Source organism: Arachis hypogaea, chromosome 4 (genome assembly GCF_003086295.3).
Source record: "Arachis hypogaea cultivar Tifrunner chromosome 4, arahy.Tifrunner.gnm2.J5K5, whole genome shotgun sequence".
Taxonomy (NCBI): domain Eukaryota; kingdom Viridiplantae; phylum Streptophyta; class Magnoliopsida; order Fabales; family Fabaceae; genus Arachis; species Arachis hypogaea.
Genome location: NC_092039.1, coordinates 127,854,921 through 127,876,666, shown reverse-complemented (window position 1 = coordinate 127,876,666; position 21,746 = coordinate 127,854,921). Strand labels below are relative to the sequence as shown.

The 21,746-nt window shown below is 25.4% G+C and overlaps 1 protein-coding gene across 1 annotated transcript; it reads right to left on the bottom strand.

The window, feature by feature from the left end:
• Positions 1–14,397: 14,397 nt before the first annotated feature.
• On the bottom strand, positions 14,398–14,778 carry LOC112743460 (rapid alkalinization factor-like). Its single transcript, XM_072234637.1, has one exon. The coding sequence runs from the start codon at positions 14,776–14,778 to the stop codon at positions 14,398–14,400; it is 381 nt and encodes a 126-aa protein (XP_072090738.1).
• Positions 14,779–21,746: the final 6,968 nt, after the last annotated feature.

Genomic DNA, 21,746 nt, shown 5'->3' with positions numbered 1-21,746 from the left:
CCCGGTCTACAATTCTTGGCGGTATTATCTTTTTTCGAGCATGGAATTCCATTCCTCCCTAATGCACCATTCCCTATGACCTTGTTTTTTGATTCAAATATTTTTATGTTGCTCTCTGACTCCATCTCAAATTCCTTCTTTACTTCCATGCACTCCCCTATCGTCCTATTGCATGATGACCAAGGTATAGTCTTCGTCATCATGCGCATTCCGGCCACCGCCGCCATCATGGTGGCGATGCAAGTCACGATAAGAGTTAAGTGAAGTGAGTAATTTTTGTTGGCCATTGTATTATTATTGACTTACTAGTAGAAATAAAGATTAAGAATATTATTGTCTAAGTGTGACAAAATTACCACGTCTAATACCGGTATTTATAGTGAAATATTGATGTGTGTAAATGGCATACCATATCTTATTATTAATTTGAGATACATTCTATTTTTGTTTTAATAATTATGAAAAAATCTGAATATAGTTACATGTAATTAACAATTTTATAGTCATAAAAAAAAAACAATTTTATGGATATGTGTGTATAATGTCACTATTTCGGTGCTAGTCCTAGTCATTAGAATGAGATAATAATTGAGATTATCTTAATTAGTTATTAGATATCATATATACTCATTAGTCTAGGAAATCAAATTTAACTTATTCCTTAATTCACGTCAGTAAATTAAAACTAATCTTGATATATTAGTAGTATAGAGAACATGTATGTATTTTATCCTAATAACTTAGACAACATGTAACAATTATTATTTGAGGAATAATGGATAAAACATTATCCACAATATATATTATAGGAAACTACATATAAAATTATTATTTGATTGAGATTTAGTATGATTCAAAATATATCTTATTAAGATTTGCATTGGTATGATTTTAAGATACGATAATATATTATTTCCTCATTCAATCTTCTTTTATATCTACAAATTTTGCTGCAAAATTTGGCCAACACACAACACATCTTTCTTTGCGCCACCATATTATGCCCTTCACAGTGGCCGCGGTGGAAGTGCAGGGGAACTTCGCAGGATTTTTTATTTTAATAAATAAATTAATTATAATAATTATTGAAATAAATAATTTAAAAAATATTTATCAAAATAAATATTTTTTTTATTTCGTTTATATTATATCTCGTGTACAGTGTAAATAAAATAAGTGTATTTTTTTAATTTTTATATATCTCGTGTAAATGAGATATATAAAAAATTATCACGTTTATACGGTAAACGAGATATATAACGAGATATATGTATTTATAAATTATTAAATATAATTTTTGAAAATAATAAAAAATATTAATAATTTAAATTAGACCAAACTTTTAAAAATGAAACGTTTCAAATAATAGAAAAGATAAACGGTCTATTTTAAATAGTAGGAGAGAGATGGATGATCTATTTAAAATAAGTACAATGGGTTACTACATGTACAAGACGGACGGTCGATAAGTGAGCTGACCACTCGACCAACACAAGTTGGTTAAATTATATATATCTCAAATTTCGTTTAGCACATAAAAATTTCAAATATAATTTAAATATACGTTATTTATTTGATGACCCATTTAATGGAGGTCACCAACTCTATTGGTATAGAATATAAAATCTTTTCTACTAAGTTGGTTGTACAAAATTTATTACAATGTGATTCGGGCATATAGGTGTGCTCCGCAAAATAGATAGAGCCCGCCCGACACGGATTGGTTCTTATTCATTAATGAAAATCATCCAACCAATGACTCCATCTCCACTAAATTCTTTTTGAGATAAGGTTATTTAAATTATATTTCAATTTTTGATATACTCTCATGCAACAAACGAAATAATGTGTAGTTAGAAAAAAGATAATCGTGTTAATAGTGAATAGTTTAACGGTCCACTCATTTGTGCTTTCATTTATTTTAATGGTTAGGAGAAATAAACGTGTTAACGTGTTTATTTTAAATTTATAGTCCATCTTCACTATTATTTAAAATGCTTTACTTTTTCTATTATTTAAAATCGTCCATCTTTTCTATTATTTGAAACTCTATTTTTAATAGTTTTATTCAATTTAGATTATTAATATTTTTTATTATTTTTAAAAATTATATTTAATAATTTATAAATACATATATCTCATAAACAAGATACGTACAAAATTATCTCATTTATAGTATAAATGAGATAAGAGAAAAATATTTATTTCGATAAATATTTTTTAAATTATTTATTTCAGTAATTATTATAATTAATTTATTTATTAAAGTAAAAAATTCAAACTTCATATGAAATTATATAATATTTGGAGAAAACTTATGTGCAGTTATTTTCATATAAAATTATTAGATAATTTGATATGTTTGACTAAATTATTATCTAACCGTTTTAGACTAAAAATTTTACATGAAAATAACGGCAAGTTTTCACCATAATATTTCGTATAAAGTATGTCAAAAACTATATAAACCTTATAACAAACTAAACTATGAATATAATTAAGGATGTTATGATTTTGTATCATGGCCCTTTCTATGTGTTCGTCTTTTAATGTGCCAAAATACAAGGAACACGGTCTGTGTCTATGACAACAAAATCTCTATATTGTGGCTGAGGACCCCATAATAACATTTTCAAGCCTTAAACTTTTTAAAAGCTAATTATTTAAATTACATTTGAATCAAAATAAAATCTTCATTCGTGCTTATGGACACAAAAAATTAAATTAATGTATAATATGTTGTCTAAACTCTAAATTAAAGTAAGAGATATGCCAAGGGCGATTCGTTGTCCGGTTTATCTTTACGTTGGTCACGTTTATTCACACATAATGTTGGTCACGTTTATTCACACATACACATAACTACTTTATAAAATTAATCTCTTAAATTAAATTCTCTATTATTATTACACAATTATGCCTAATATATAAACACTAACTACTCTATGTATATTCACTTCACTTCACTTCTTTCCCTTATTCACTTCTTTCTGGTGATGCTTTTGAAGCAAGGCTTATATATGAAATTTCCAAGATCTTGGTTGCTTCTCATGAATTAAATCCCATGTAATAATAATTGTCAATTTTGTGATTCTCTTCTTTTTTTCTTTTTTTTTTTCAGTTTAATTTATATACAGAAGAAATTCAGGTATAAATAATTTTACGTAAAATTAATAGTTAAAAATTATTAAATAATAATTTAGTTAAATTATTTAACGACTTTTAACTATCAATTTCACGTAAAATGGATAACACTTCGTTGCAAGTTCTAATTACTTATTATGTTTTGCAATTTCTAATTTTTTTTTCTATGTATTGTTTTACACTATAAAGCCATGGGCTATAATTTGGGCCTAATATGTTCATGGGCTATAATTTGGGCCTAATGTGGGAGAGGTTTTTTTTTTATTTTATATTTGTTGTGGTTATTAATTCTATTATAATTTAGAATACTTTATTTAAATTTTTAGAATACGCATGACGTATTTACATGTTTTTTTCTTATATTGGATTAATATTTAAACTAATACTAACTAATTTTTTATTATATCACTTTTTATTTTTTTTCACTAAATATATTAGTCAGGTTATTTTTTGACACTTACTTTAATAAAAATATTTTTATATAAAATTTTTTTTTTAAAAATAAGACTTATTTTTTTAGTTACATTTTAAATGAAAAAATTACTTTTATAATATACTAAAATTAAATTCTATAATTTATTATTCAATAATTAAAATAAAATATATTTTTATGAAAATAATTGTAAAGTCTTTGTTAGAGTATCACTAATTTTTTTATATAGAAGAAAGAAAAGAAGGCTGAGAAAAGATAAATATTTAACAACAGTAACCTAACGTCCAAGCGTTTAAACAAAAACTACATAATACATATTGACTGAAACAAAAACTAACTACAAGAGGGACATTATTAATAGAAATTCTTCTATGGATAACAGGATAAGTAATCAAAGACAAAAGCTAAAGAAAATAACAATAAGGGCTTGTTTGGGTGAGTTTCTAAGAAAAGATCTTTTTTTGAGTTATCTTTTTTTAAAAGATTTTATAGAAAAGTAAAAGTAATTTTATGTTTGGATATCTCATGTAAAAAGATCTTTTTATCAATCAATTATGTTTAGGTATAACAATATAAAAGTACTTTTTTGTTTATTTATTACATGAAAAACATCTTTTTTTTAACAAAAAAAATATTTTAAAAAAAGATGTAAATTACAGCTTCTCAAAAAAGATCTTTTTTTTATTTTACTAGTGTTTTTATTTTTACTATTAGAAATTTGTCAAACACGTTAAAAATTTAAAAAATATATTTTTTCATTGAAAAAAGATCTTTTTTTAATAAAATAATGGTGCCCAAACATGCACTAAGAGTAAGCTAAAAGAGGCTAAATGGCAACATAGAAAACAAGCTAAAAATTAAGATACTCTTCTTCTTCTTTTATTTTATTAAACTTTTTATATCTACATAGAATATTAAACTAAATCGAAACAAGCCAAATCATAACAGTACTACTATATGAAACAAATTATTACTAATAGCCGTTAATAATGGGTTCTATAATAATTAAAGTGGATATACAAAGAACAACCATAAACCTAGCTAGATAGCTAAACAAATAATTAAGAAGAAGAAGATGATGATGAATAATTTAACCATGTGGTGGAGGGGCTCTGCATTGAGTAATGGGATTGCAGCCACGTTTGTAACGGTTGGCAGGAGGACCCGGTTTACAATTCTTGGTGGTATTATTTTTCTTCGAGCATGGAATTCCATTCTTTCCTATTGCACCGTTTCCTATCTCTTTCTTTGGTTCAAATATCTCCATGTTGCTCTTTGAATCCATCTCAAATTCCTTCTTTGCTTCTATGCACTTTCCTAGTGTTGTTCCATTGCATGATGACCTAGGTATAGTATTTGTTATCATGCGCATTGCGGCCACCGTCGCCATCATGGTGACCATGCAAGCCACGATAAGAGCTAAGTGAAGTGAGTAGTTTTTGTTGGCCATTGTATTATTATTGATTTATTAGTAGAAATAAAGATTAAGAATATTGTTGACCAAGTGTGAACAAATTATCACACCTAATATCGCTATTTATAATAAAATATTGATGTGTGTAAATCGTATATATGGAAATCTTATTATTAATTTGAGATACATTTTTTTTTTTTGTTATGGATATGTATGTATAAAGATCACAACTCACCAAAAATGAGATAATCGAGATTATCTTAATTCTAGGGAGTTAAATTCAAGTTATTCCTTAATTCACATATTTTAAGGTAGATTAAAATTAATCTTGATATATATAATTGTAGTAGGTGACCACTCAGATAAAGATGCCTATTTCAATTTTTACTAAAGATGCTTTTATATTGTGTTTTAATTGGTTTCTGCATAATTTATTCAGTGTTCCTCATCACATATTATTAAATTTCTTAAAAGATTTTCTTTCCAAAAATAATAAAAAAATATTTGATTTGGTCATTTGGACTAAAACAAAAAAGGTAATAAATTAACTATTAAATTTTTTATTAAATTATTTATATAAAAAAATATCACATTCATCAAAATATATATATATATATATATGATGAGTTTGAAAAACTCTAATTTAAATTGATGATGATTAAACATTATTAAAATAATTAATTATAAAATTATTAATTTGATTTCAATTCATATATGTTAATTAAAATAATTTTGTTGTGCAGATTCTTTCTATTGGGCCGAAAAGGAAAAGAAAAGAAAAATTCCAAGCCCAATGAAATTACAAACATTTAGCATTGGTTAAAATGTTAAAATATTTATGTGACTTGGCTGAATCAACACCTTATTAATGGACCAGATTCTTGTAACATTGTTAGCCCAAATCAAATTTTGGTTGGAAACCAACTAGTTTGGTCCAAAATAAAGAAAGGAGAGAAAGCAAATGTTTTGCTTCATGCTTCCAACGAATCCCACTTTCAAGTTGTAACTTGAATTAACTTGCATTGGAAACATGAGAGAGAATATGCAATTGATTTGATGGCCTCGTTAATGTTACACGCCACTAAGAAAGAAAGGGGAGTAGGAATTAATTCATTTTGATTTAATTTGTTCAAAACCATTACATGCTTTTCTTTCTATTCTCTCTTCTCTCTCATCTCTCTTCTTCACTCGATCACTTCTCAGGAAACTATGGAAGTTATGGCAAGCTATCGTAGAGAAGAAGAAGCAAGTAATAAGACTATTATAATGATGGCAAGAAAAAGAAAACAAAAAGTATGTTGCGGTTGAGATCTTCACCAAAAAAGGGGTAAGATTTGGTGAAGTAAGTTCAAGTTCTCCATACCAAAAATGATGGAGATCCACTTCGGTCAGAGGAAGAAGATCCTTTGAGGCATGGCTCGTCTCTGTTTTTGCTCAACCACTACAGGAGGTAGCTACTGTAGCTACGTGGAAGATGAGGCAGAAGTTAGAACAGGAGGAGCTCTCATCATCAAGAACTCATCAAGGACTAGGAATCCTTCTTGGAGTGCAAGTCAAGATAGAAGGCCTGGATTGATGAAGTTTGGTGAAAAGGGAAGACACAGAAGTAATTTCATGTTGGGTTTTACATTTAGTTTCCTCTCCTCTCTCTCTGGCCGAACCGGTTTTGGTTTGAAGAAGAAGAAGTTTAGCTTGGTTCAACAGTTTCAACCGTGGAGGCTTCCCCTTCTATAAATAAGGGTGAACAACCAGGGCTTGAAGCAAGGAGTGAGAGTGCAAAGCACAAGGTTCTCATAGCTATCTAAGCTAACAGAAGTTCTTCTCCTTCAATATTCTTCATTTTGTAATTTTTCTGTTTAGTTTTGTCTGTCTTAAGTCTCATGGAAAAAGACAAACAGTGAGGTTTGTAAGAAAAAGCCATAGAGCGGAAAAAGGCAAAGTATACAAAATTAAAAGAAAAAAGCCATAGATGTCCTTAGAGGTCCTTTATACATCTGTGTTGTGTTTCATGATTCTGTGAGAATTTCCTTACAAGTTGGGTTAGCACTTAGCAGTTGAAAGCTTGGCTGTGACCAAGTCAAGTTCAGGATTGGGGTTTAGATTCTGGACTTGTCCCGGATAGAAATGGTAGTTCCTAGGAAATTTGGTGTATGTAATCATGAAGATTATAGTAAAATTCCATTATTGTTGTGATGGAGACTGGATATCATTTAACGACTCTCTATTATCAACTTTAACTTAAGATGAAATTAACTGTACCTGAATTTTCACCTTCGTATAAAGTATATAAAAATGTGAAAATTTACGTAAAATTTATAATTAAAAATTATTAGATAATTTAATAAATTTAACTAAATTATTATTAATAATTATCAACTTCATATAAAAAGAACTCATTTGGATATGAATTTTTAATATATCAAAAACCCTAAACCTTATAACAAATTAACGTATTATAATAAGCCATGGGCTATAATAATTTGGGCCTATTTGTATCCTCAAATTTGTAATCCTTCATTACTGATAGGGATATATATATTTGTTGTGGTTATTAATTCTATTATAATTTATTTAAATTTTTAGAATACATATTACATATTTACATGTTTTTTTCTTATATTTGATTAATATTTAAATTAATACTTACTAAATTTTCATTATATCACTTTTATTTTTCATTAAATATATTAGTCACTATTATTATTATTTGACACGCTTACTTTAATAAAGATATCAAAAATATTTTTATATAAAAATCTTTATTTAAAAATATAACTTATTTATTTAGTTATATTTTAAATAAAAATAATATTTTTATAACATATTAAAATTAAATTTTATAATTTATTATCCAATAATTAAAATAAAATATCTTCTCATAAAAATAATTGTAAAGTCTTTGTGAGTGTCACTAATTTTTTTACATAGAAAAAAAAAAGGAGGATGAGAAAAGATAAATATTTAACAATAGTAACCTAACATCCAAGCCTTTGAACTAAAACTACATATTGACCGAAAAAAAATCTACAAGAGCGAAAATATTAATAGAAAATTTTCTATGAATAAGTGTGTATTTGGATTAGAGTTTGTAAACGAGAGTTTTAATAAAATTAATGTTACAAACTTAATTTTGATAAAAAGTGAGTTGGTGTTAATGTGATTTATGTTTGAAAATTTTATATCAAAATGAATTATAATAAAATAAATGTTATTTAGATTACATCATTTAAAATTACGTTTAGATAAAAATTACTAAAAAAGACATTAATTTATATTATTCAAAACTATATTATTTTAACACTCTTTGACTATAATTTTTTTAAAGAATTTAAATTTATGTGTTGAAATTTAATACACTTTTAGTTATAATTTGTTAGTGCTCTTTTTTAATATTTTTTTGTATTTAATTATATCTTTTTAATAAAATTTATTTTATAAAAATCAACAATAATAAATAAAATATATACTAATTTAAGAACATATAATAAAAAATATACAAAATCAAATAAAAAAATAAATTTCTATAAAAAATGCATATTAATAAAAATGATTAAAAATTTTTATATGAATAATAAATACTAAAAATTTTATTAAAAAAATATAATAATATACATAAGTGAACATAAAAAAAACTCCAAAAAAAAATATTCATACTATTAACAAGAAAAATAAATAAAAAATTAATAAAAATTAAAACTTAACAAAGAGTACTAATAATAATATTAAAAAAATATTTGTTTGTAAAGTATAGCTATGAAAAAAATTTAAGAATTCTGATGATTGTTTTTTGTATCTTTTATTGTAAATGAGATTGAATGGTAAAATTAGTAGAACATCAATTAATTTTTTAATTTATCAAATAAACACAAAAACTACTATAGATGAATGGAAGTTCAAACTCATAATCATGTTCGTGTTTAGAGAAAAAAATTAACCAAACAAAAATTACAACATTTTAAAAAGATTGAACATACTTCTTGTGCTTCCAATGTGTTTACCAAACACACCCTACTTACTCAAAGACAAAAGCTAAAGAAAATAACAATAAGAGTAAGCTAAGAGAGACTAAATGGTAACATAGAAAACAAGCTAAATTAAGAGACTCTTCTTCTTTTATTTTATTAAACTTTTCATATTTACATAGAATTTTAAACTAAATCGAAACAAGCCAAATCATAACACTACTACTATATAAAACAAACTACTACTAGTAGCGGCTAATAATGAGTCCTATAATAATCAAAGTGTATATACAAAGAATTAAATCTCATGTAATAATTATCAATTTTGTGATTCTCTTCTTTTTTTCTGTTTTTTTTAGTTTAATTTATATACAGAAAAAATTCAAAGATAGATAAATTTAAGTAAAATTAATAGTTAAAATTTATTAAATAATAATTTAATAAAATATGTTAAATTATTTAATAATTTTTAACTATTAATTTCATATAAAATTAACTTTACATAAAATAGATCACACTTTGTTCCAAGTTATAATTACTTCTTATGTTTTTCAATTTCTAAGTTTTTATTTTCTCTGTTTTGTTTTACACTATAAAGTCATGGGCTATAATTTGGGCCTAATATGGGAGATTTCTTTTTGTTTTTTTAATTTTATATTTGTTGTGGTTATTAATTTTATTATAATTTAAATTAATTTATTTAAATTTTTAGAATACGTATTACATATTTGCATGTTCTTTTCTTATATTGGATTAATATTTAAACTAATACTAACTAATTTTTTATTATATCAATTTTTATTTTTTCACTAAATATATTAGTCACTATTATTTTTTGACACTTACCTTAATAAAGATATCATAAATATTTTTATATAAAAATTTGTTTAAAAATAAGACTGATTTTTTAGTTATATGTTAAATAAAAATAATATTTTTATAAAATACTAAAATTAAATTCTATCATTTACTATCCATTTATTAAAATAAAGTATCTTTTTATGAGAATAATTATAAAGTCTTTGTTGAAATATCACTAATTTTTTTATATAGAGAAAATAAAAAGAAGGCTAAAAAGAGATAAATATTTAACAATAGTAACCTAACGTTGAAGCGTTTAAACAAAAACTACATAATACATATTGACCGAAACAAATTAAAGAAAACAATAATATACTAATTTTTATTAATAGAAATTTTTCTATGGATAAGTAATCGAAGACAAAAGCTAAAGAAAATAACAATAACAGTAAGGTAAGAGAGATTAAATGGTAACATAGAAAACAAGCTAAATTAAGATACTCTTTTTCTTCTTTTATTTTATTAAATTTTTTATATTTACATAGAATATTAAACTAAATGGAAACAAGCCAAATCATAACACTACTACTATATGAAATAAACTACTACTAATAGTCGTTAATAATGGGTCTTATAATAATTAAAGTGGATATACAAAGAATAATCATAAACCTAGCTAGATAGCTAAAAAATAATTAAGAAGAAGAAGATGATGAATAATAATTTAAGAAGAAGAAGATGATGAATAATAATTTAACCATGGGTGGAGCCATGGCCACCACCACCACCACCACCCCTGCATCGAGTAATGGGACTGCAGCCACGGTTGTAACGGTTGGCAGGAGGACCCGGTCTACAATTCTTGGTGGTATTATCATTCTTCGAGCATGGAATTCCATTCCTCCTCATTGCATCGTTCCCTATCACCTTCTTCATTGATTCAAATATTTCTATGTTGCTCTCTGAATCCATCTCAAATTTTTTCTTTGCTTCCATGCACTCCCCTATCGTCCCATTGCATAATGACAAAGGTATAATCTTCGTCATCATGCGAATTCCGGCCACCGCCGTCATCATGGTGGCGATGCAAGCCACAATAAAAGCTATGTAAAGTGAATAGTTCTTGTTGGCCATCCTATTATTATTAATTTGTTAGTAGAAATAAAGATTAAGAATATTATTGATCGAGTGTGACAAAATTACCACCTCTAATATCGATATTTATAGTGAAATATTGATGTGTATAAATCGTATACCAAATCTTATTATTAATTTGAGATACATTCTATTTTTGTTTTAATAATTATGAAAACATCTGAATATAGTTACATGTAATTAACTATTTTATGGATATGTGTATTGTGTATATACTGTATAGTATCACCATTCCGGTGCTAGTCCTAGTCATTAGAATAATAAGATAATAATCGATATTATCTTAATTAGTTATTAGAGATATCATATATATTTATTATTTTAGGAAATCAAATTCAAGTTATTCCTTAATTCACGTATTTCACAATAGATTAAAACTAATCTTGATATATTATTAGTAGTATAGAGAATATGTATGTATTTTATCTTAATAACTTAGACAACAAGTAACAATTATCATTTCAGGAATAATGGATAAAACATTATCCACAATATATTATAGGAAGCTACATACAAAATTATTTGATTAAGATTTAGTATGATTCAAAATATATCTTATTAAGATTTGGTATGATTTTAGACACGATAATATATACATTGTTTCTTCATTCAATCTTTTTTTATCTACAAATTTATAGATCAGTCTAAACGTAATTACTTTTTATATCATTGATTGAAAAATAATAAATTTTATTTTTACGTAATAATATTTAATCACAGCTTTTTCAATTCTGTGCATTATTGGAATCAATACTATTAATATATAAGTCGTTAATTATTTGTCTTTTATTATTTCCTCTTACCTTTTAATGTATAACCCAAAATAATTTTATGGGTTTATTTCTAAGAGTAATACATGAGAATTCGTACCCTATTTTTTTAATATAAGCGATCATAGAGATAGTGGCGGAGTTAGTTCAGACAAGGGGGCATGACCCTCCAAATTTTTTATAAAAAACTTAGTAATACTTTTTCAAAAGATAAAAAATAGTTCAATTGACTTAAATACTTTACTATAATTTAAAGTATCTAATAAGTTCAATAAACAATACTCTCTCTATCTTTAAGTTCAAATATAAAAAAATTAGATATTTTTTATTTATTTAATTTAATATTATTTTATATTTTACTATTTATTTAATTTATTTTTTTATATAATAAAAAATAATAGAATATTCAATAAGTATTAATATTATTGTATTTGTATAAATTGATAAAAAAATTCAATAAATATTATAAATTTTAATATTTGTCATTCTAACTTCTTCTTTATATATTTTACAGGATATATATTCAAATTTCTATATAAAATAATAATAAAAAAATCAAAGAATTGATACATTTTTTAAGAGGAAGGCCAATATTTAAGAAAGAAAACATATAACTTTTACAATATCAACACCTGTAGATAGTTCTTCTACTTTAATGAATCACGAAGAAAGTGATATATAACCTTCAAAAGTTCAAAAAGTTACATCTGATGACTTTAACCTTAACTTTTTGGAACGAGATCTTGAAAATAGTTTTAAATTTGGCAATATCACCCAAACCCAAGAGATGAGATTAGACGAGTTTATCTTAAATGAGTCCATATCAAAAATATTTTAACAATTATTTTCTATCTAAACCCCCCAAAATTTTGTTTTAAGTTCCGCCATATAGAGCTAGATGATGATGGACAATTGGACATATACAAGATATGAAATATATAAAAATTATTTTAGGGTAAGCATATCAACATCCGATCCTTATTACTATTCAATGCATGAAATAATTAACAATATATAATGACGTGTGCGAGTTAAAAATAATTGACAAAATAATAATTTGTAGTACTAGTACTTTAAGAAATATATATAATGAGATATACTAGTAACATAATAAATTAAAAAGAAGAAAAGTATGAGTGAAAAAAAAATTATAGGTGTAAGTTAATTATATTAAAGAGAGCAGTTACTATAGCTAATTATACTTTTAGTATACTAATAAATTTCTTTATTTTTTGCCAATATTTGATTAATTTTAAATATTAAAGATTAAATTTTAAAGTTTAAATCCTATATTAAATAATCAATAAAAAATTAATTAATATTAATAAAAAATATTGATCTACTAACATTTTTCATTGTGCATAATTAGCATATAATATACTTTTAGAGACGGTACTAGCTAGATAGATACAATTTTAATTACACTTAATAAAATATAAGTTCTATTTTATTTAAATGAAAATAGATTGATATAAAATATTATAACTATTAGATTTAAACAATAATATATTATTGTGTAATTAAGATATATAATGATTCATCTGTTTTAGCTTATAACATTTATGTATTAGTGAATTCATCACGATATAGTATTGAAACTTTAACAATTTGAACATTTAGAACTATTAAATATTAGTCTTTATTTATTGGAAAAATTCATATAAAATTTTTAACTATTAATTTCATATAAAATTAACTTTACATCAAATGAATCACACTTCCTTCCAAGTTATAATTACTTCTTATGTTTTTCAATTTCTAAGTTTTTATTTTCTCTGTTTTGTTTTGCACTATGAAGTCATGGATATAATTTGGGCCTAATATGGGAGATTTCTTTTTGTTTTTTTATTTTATATTTGTTGTGGTTATTAATTTCATTATAATTTAGATTAATTTATTTAAATTTTTAGAATACGTATTACATATTTTCATATTTTTTTCTTATATTGGATTAATATTTAAACTAATACTAACTAATTTTTTAATCAATTTTTATTTTTTCACTAAATATATTAGTCACTATTATTTTCTAACACTTACTTTAATAAAGATATCATAAATATTTTTATATAAAAATTTGTTTAAAAATAAGACTGATTTTTTAGTTATATGTTAAATAAAAATAATATTTTTATAAAATACTAAAATTAAATTCTATCATTTACTATCCATTTATTAAAATAAAGTATTTTTTATGAGAATAATTATAAAGTCTTTGTTGAAATATCACTAATTTTTTTATATAGAGAAAATAAAAAGAAGGCTAAGAAAAGATAAATATTTAACAATAGTAACCTAACGTTCAAGCGTTTAAACAAAAACTACATAATACATATTGACTGAAACAAATTAAAGAAAACAATAATATACTAATTTTTATTAATAGAAATTTTTCTATGGATAAGTAATCGAAGACAAAAACTAAAGAAAATAACAATAACAGGAAGGTAAAAGAGACTAAATAGTAACATAGAAAACAAGCTAAATTAAGATACTCTTCTTCTTCTTTTATTTTATTAAACTTTTCATATTTACATAGAATATTAAACTAAATCGAAACAAGACAAATCATAACACTACTACTATATGAAAAAATTACTACTAATAGTCATTAATAATAGGTCCTATAATAATCAAAGTGGATATACAAAGAATAACCATAAATCTAATTAGATAGTTAAACAAATAATTAAGAAGAAGAAGATGATGATGAATAATTTAACTATGGGTGGAACCATGGCCACCACCACTACCACCCCTGCATCGAGTAATGGGACTGCAGCCACGGTTGTAACGGTTGGCAGGAGGACCCGGTCTACAATTCTTAGTAGCATTATCTTTCTTCGAGCATGGAATTCCATTCCTCCTCATTGCATCGTTCCCTATCACCTTCTTCATTGATTCAAATATCTCCATGCTGTTCTCGAAATCCATCTCCAATTCCTTTTTTGCTTCCATGCACTCTCCTATCGTCCCATTGCATGATGACGAAGGTATAATCTTCGTCATTATGCGAATTCCGGCCACCGCCGTCATCATAGTGGCGATGCAAGCCACAATAAGAATTAAGTGATGAAGTGAGTAGTTCTTGTTGGCCATTGTATTATTATTGACTTACTAATAGAAATAAAGATTAAAAATATTATTGATCAAGTATGACAAAATTACCACGCCTAATACTACTATTTATAATAAAATATTGACGTATATGTATAAATTGTATACCAAATCTTATTATTAATTTGAGATACATTCTATTTTTATGTTAATAATTATGAAATTTGAATATAGTTACATGTAATTAACTGTTTTATGGATATGTATGTTTAGTGCTAGTCCTGGTCATTAGAATGAGATAATAATAATCGAGATTATCTTAATTAGTTACTAGAGATATCATATATACTCATTATTTTAGGAAATCAAATTCAAATTATTTCTTAATTCACGTATTTTACAGTAGATTAAAACTAATCTTGATATATTAGGAGTATAGAAAATATGTATATATTTTATCTTAATAACTTAGACAACAAGTAACAAATATTATTTGAGGAATAATGGATAAAACATTATCCACAATATATTATAGGAAACTACATACAGAATCATTATTTGATTGAAATTTAGATAATTCAAAATATATCTTTTTAAGATTTGGTATGATTTTAGATACGATAATACATTGTTTCTTTGTTCAATCTTCTATTATCTACAAATTTTAATTTGCTGCAAAATTTGGCCAAAACAACACATCTTTTTTCCTTAATTACTCCTCCGATCCTTTGCGCCACCATGTTATGTCGTTCACAGTGGCGGCGTTGACATGAAAGTGCAAGGAAACTTCACATGAAAGTATATAATATTTCGTATAGAGTATATCAAAAACTATAAACCTTATAACAAACTAATTAAATTTTACGTATATAATATTTTCGTATATAATATTTCGTATAATATTCACACATACACATAACTACTTTATAAATTTAATCTCTTAAATTAAATTCTCTATTATTATTATACAGCCATGCCTATAATATCTAAACACTAACTAGTCTATATATATTCACTCCACTTCACTTCTTATTTCCCTTATTCACTTCACAAACACACATGGAAACTGTGTCACTATTGCCATCTAAGCTAGGGATGACAACACCATCGGAACTCGTGAGTATCCATTTTGTCCCTACTCATTCGGGACGGGTCTTTATCGAGGTAGATTCTTGTGTGGAGCGGGATGAAATCGGATTTAGATAATACCCGCTCCTACTCATCTTGGTATATATATAATACATATAATTTTAATATATAATATATGTAATATATGTAAAATAATTAGTAAAATAATTAATAATATTATATAATATTTAAATTTTTATTTTAATTTATGTTATGTATATGATCACGGTTATATAAATTTTAAAATTTTATTTTATTTATTGAATTTTAATAATTATAAGAACGGGTAGGGGCGGGGCAAGTACCTGCACGAGCGGGTTAGAGTTCAAATATTTACCACTCGTGAATAGGAGTAAAACAAATTTTATGCAAATTATTGTAGGACGGGACGAAATCGAGTAAAGCACAAACCCGCCCCTACCCGTCCGGTTGACACCCCTAATCTAAGTCAATTTTCTATGCGTTTTTCTGGTGATGCTTTTGAGGCAGGCTTATATATGAAATTTCCAAGACCTTGGTTGCTTCTCATGAATTAAATCCCATATAATAATGGTTAATTTTGTGATTCTCTTCTTTCCTTTCCTTTTTTTTTTCAGTTTAATTTATATACAGAAGAAATTTAGGTATAAAAATTTTTACATAAAATTAATAATTAAAAATTATTAAATAATAATTAAATCAAATATATTAAATTATTTAAAAAATTTTAACTATCAATTTAACATAAAATTAAGTTCACGTAAAATGAATAACACTTGATTCCAAGTTTTAATTACTTCCTATGTTTTTCAATTTCTAAGTTTTTTTTCTATGTTTTGTTTTACAATATGAAGCCATGGGCTATAATTAGCTATTGTATCCATGGGCTATAATTTGGGCCTAATATGGGAGAGTTCTTTTTATTTTTTTATTTTATATTTGTTGTGGTTATTAATTCTATTATAATTTAAATTAATTTATTTAAATTTTTAAAATACGTATTGCATATTTACATGTTTTTTTTATATTGGATTAATATTTAAACTAATACTAACTAATTTTTTATTATATCACTTTTTATTTTTTTCACTAAATATATTAGTCACTATTATTTTTTGACATTTACTTTAATTATATAAAAATTTTTGTTTAAAAATAAGACTTATTTTTTAGTTATATTTTAAATAAAAATAATATTTTTATAATATACTAAAATTAAGCTCTATAATTTACTATCCAATCATCAAAATAAAATATTTTTTATGAGAATAATTGTAAAATCTTTATTGGAGTATCACTAATTTTTTTATATAGAGAAAATAAAAAGGAGGCTGAGAAAGATAAATATTTAACAATAGTAACCTAACGTCCAAGCGTTTAAACAAAAACTACATAATACATATTGACTGAAACAAATTAACGAAAACAATAATATACTAATTTTTATTAATAGAAATTTTTCTATGGATAAGTAATCGAAGACAAAAGCTAAAAAAAATAACAATAACAGTAAGGTAAGAGAGACTAAATGGTAACATAGAAAACAAGCTAAATTAAGATGCTCTTCTTCTTCTTTTATTTTATTAAAATTTTTATATTTACATAGAATATTAAACTAAATCGAAACAAGCCAAATCATAACACTACTATTATATGAAATAAACTACTACTAATAGCCGTTAATAATGGGTCCTATAATAATCAAAGTGAATATACAAAGAACAACCATAAACCTAACTAGATAGCTAAACAAATAATTAAGAAGAAGAAGATAATGATGAATAATTTAACCATGAGGGGGGCTACCGCCGCCGCCACCACCACCACCCCTGCATCGAGTAATGGGACTGCAGCCACGGTTGTATCGGTTGGCAGGAGTACCCGGTCTACAATTCTTGGTGGTATTATCTTTCTTCGAGCATGGAATTCCATTCCTCCCTATTGCACCGTTTCCTATCACCTTGTTCTTTGATTCAAATATCTTCATGTTGCTCTCTGAATCCATCTCAAATTTCTTCTTTGCTTCTATGCACTCCCCTATCGTCCCATTGCATGATGACCAAGGTATAGTCTTCGTCATCATGCGCATTTCGGCTACCGTCGCTGTCATGGTGACCATGCAAGCCACGATAAGAGCTAAGTGAAGTGAGCAGTTTTTGTTGGCCATTGTATTATTATTGACTTATTATTAGTAGAAATAAAGATTAAGAATATTGTTGACCAAGTGTGACAAAATTACCACGCCTAATACTGCTATTTATAATGAAAATATTGATGTGTATAAATCGTATACCAAAATCTTATTATTAATTTGAGATACATTCTTTTTTTTTTGTTATGGATATGTATGTATAGAGATCACAACTCATCAAAAATGAGATAATAATCGAAATTATCTTAATTAAATTCTAGGAAGTTAAATTCAAGTTATTCCTTAATTCACGTATTTTACAGTAGATTAAAACTAATCTTCTTGACATATTATTAGTAGTATAGAGAATATGTATGTATTTTATCTTAATAACTTAGACAACAAGTAACAAATATTATTTGAGGAATAATGGATAAAACATTATATCCACAATATATTATAGGAAACTACATATAGAATTATTTGATTGAGATTTAGTATGATTCAAAATATATCTTATTAAGATTTGGTATGATTTTAGACGCGATAATACATTATTTCCTCATGCAATCTTCTTTTATCTACAATTTTTTTGCAGCAAAATTTGGCCAACACAACACATCGATCTTCTTTCCTTAATTACTCCTCCAATCCTTTGCGCCACCATGTTATGTCGATCACGGTGGCCGCCATGGAAGTGCAGGAAACTTTACATGAAAGTATATAATATTTGGAGAAAATTTACCTGAAGTTATTTTTATATAAAATTGTAAGATAATTTGATATCTTTGACTAAACTATTATTTAACGGTTTTCGACTAAAAATTTCATATGAAAATAACTGTACGTAAGTTTTTATCCTAATATTTTGTATAAAGTATATCAAAAACTATAAACCTTATAACAAACTAAACCATTACAATAATTAAGGATGTTATGATTTTGTATTATGGTCCTTTCTACTGTGTTGGTCTTTTAATGTGCCCAAATACGAGGAACAGGGTCTGTGTCTAGACAACAAAATCTCTATATTGTGGCTGAGGACCCCATAACAACATTTTCAAGCCTTAAACTTTTTAAAAGCTAATTATTTAAATTACATGTAAATCAAAAAAAAAAAATCTTCATTCGTGCTTAGCTTACGGACACAAAAAATTAAATTAATGTATAATAGGTTGTCTAAACTCTAAAGTAGGAGATATGCCAAGGACGATTCGTTGTCCGGTTCATCTTTACCCATCCATGTTAATTAGTTCTTCACCGAAAATTAAAATAAAATAAAATTCTTTTATTTTCTTTATTTTTCGACCAAAAAAATTCATTTTCTATTATTTGATTGGAATAAAAAAAATTGTCTTTCAACCCAAACTTAATCTTTATAAATTTTATGAGATGTATAATCATTCATATATCTTTAGTGGAAAACTAAAATTATATTAGATAAACCGATTTTCAAATAATAAAATTTAGAAGAGGTTAACAATTTGGTCAAGATCAAATAATACACTCATCACAATATTATTGGTAGACAAAGGGAGAGAATATTTCAGAAATACATATATGGACAACATAATGTTGGTAATGTTTATTCACACATACACATAATTAACTACTTTATAAAATTAATCTCTTAAATTAAATTCTCTATTATTATTTATACAACGATGCCTAATATCTAAACACTAACTAGCTACGAAGAACGGACACTTTGCTGAGTTGTCATGTCTGCGTGTCAGACACATTTCGGACACGATACTCACTGACACTCGTCCGACACGCGTGTTTGCTATATTAAAACCGTGTCTCAATAAAAATAAAAAATTTTTCTCTAAACACACTTGAAAACACCTAAAAACCATCACGTGTCAGCGTGTCATGTTTTATTATTAATATATATTCTTAAAATAAATTTAGATATAATATATATTATTATTTATTAAAACAAAAAATATTTTAAATACTTGATATAATTAAAATAAGACATTAAAAATAATTTAAAAAATTAATTTATATTTTAATATCAATAAAATATTAAAATATTATTACGGTTTATTTAAAAACTACTTTATATTTTATATGTATGCGTGTCCCCGTATCATATAAGATTTTAAAATTCGCGTGTCGGCATGTCCCGTATCGTGTCGTGTCCCGTGTCAGTGAATCATAGCTAACTAGTCTATATATATTCACTTCACTTCACTTCACTTCTTTCCCTTATTCACTTCACAAACACACATGGAAACTGAGTCACTATTGCCATCTAACCCAACTTATTACTGCGGCATCAAGAGCTACTTGAGGAGGCGCCGCTACCAACGCGGCAGCGCTGGCAGCGGGGGAAGGAAAACAAAGGTCATAAGGTGGTTGAAAAGAAGGCCTAGAAAGTATTGGAGGATAAGAAGACTTCCGAAGGTTAGATGGGTAATTAGATCACCTTTGAAGATGTTGATTAAGCTTAAGAATGCTTATATGAACTTCATGTTAAGGTTAGCCGGCAACATAGGATCATTGAACACTCACAATAATATTGTTGTGTTTGGTGGGAAAAGGATCCCAAAGCCTCGTCAATTTTCTATGCGTTTTTCTGGTGATGCTTTTGAGGCAAGGCTTATATATGAAATTTCCAAGACCCTGGTTGCTTCTCATGAATTAAATCCCATGTAATAATAATTGTCAATTTTGTGATTCTCTTCTTTCTTTTCTTTTCCTGTTCTTCTGGTTTTTTTTTTTTTTTCAGTTAATTTATATGTGGTGGAAATTTAAGTATATATAGTTAATTTTATATGAAGTTCATAACTAAGAGCCGTTAAATAATAATTTAGTCAAAATTATTAAACTATTTAAAAACTTTTACTTATCAATTTTATATAAAAGTAATTGTCTAAATTTTCACTTTTATATACTGTATCAGTTTATAGATCAATCTAAACATAATTACTTTTTATACCATTGTTTGAAAAATAATAAATTTTATTTTTATGTAATAATATTTAATCACAATTTTTTTTATTTTATTCAAATTATGTAATTGAATAAATTTTTTTACATTTGTTGCGAATGAAGGACTCTTTTTCCTTTTTTAAATTCCAAGTCATATTTTTTATAAAAAAATCTCTTATCAACAATAAAATAAAATCTTTTTTAAATCGTATTTAAAGAAATTTTTTGGTTCGAACCAAAAAAATAATGTCACTCGATTATTATCAAATCAATTGTAATGTTTTTTTGTCCGTAAAAGTTTTATCAAAACACATTCTACTCCTAATAAATCATGAACTAGATGAAAATCATTTTCAACGAGTATAAGAAGTGATCCTATTCTTTTTTCAGGTCCGCTTAGATTCATGTGCATTATTGGAATCTATATTATTAATAAGTCGTTAATTATTTGTCTTTTATTATTTCCTCTTACCTTTTCATGTATAATCTGAAGTAATTTTATTTCTAAGAGCAATACAAGAGAATTCGTACACTTTTTTTTTTATATAAGCGATCATATAGAGCTAGATGATGATGGACAATCATATACATACAAGATATGAAATATATACTATTATTTTAGGGTAATAAGCACATCAACATCCGATCCTTATTACTATTCAATGCATAAAATAATTAACAATATATAATGACGTGTTGCGAGTTAGAAATAATAATTTAATTTGTAGTACTATTATTACTTTAAGAAATATGTATAATGAGATATACTAGTAACATAATAAATAAAAAAGAAGAAGAAAAGTATGAGAGAAAAGGAAATTGTAGGTGTAAG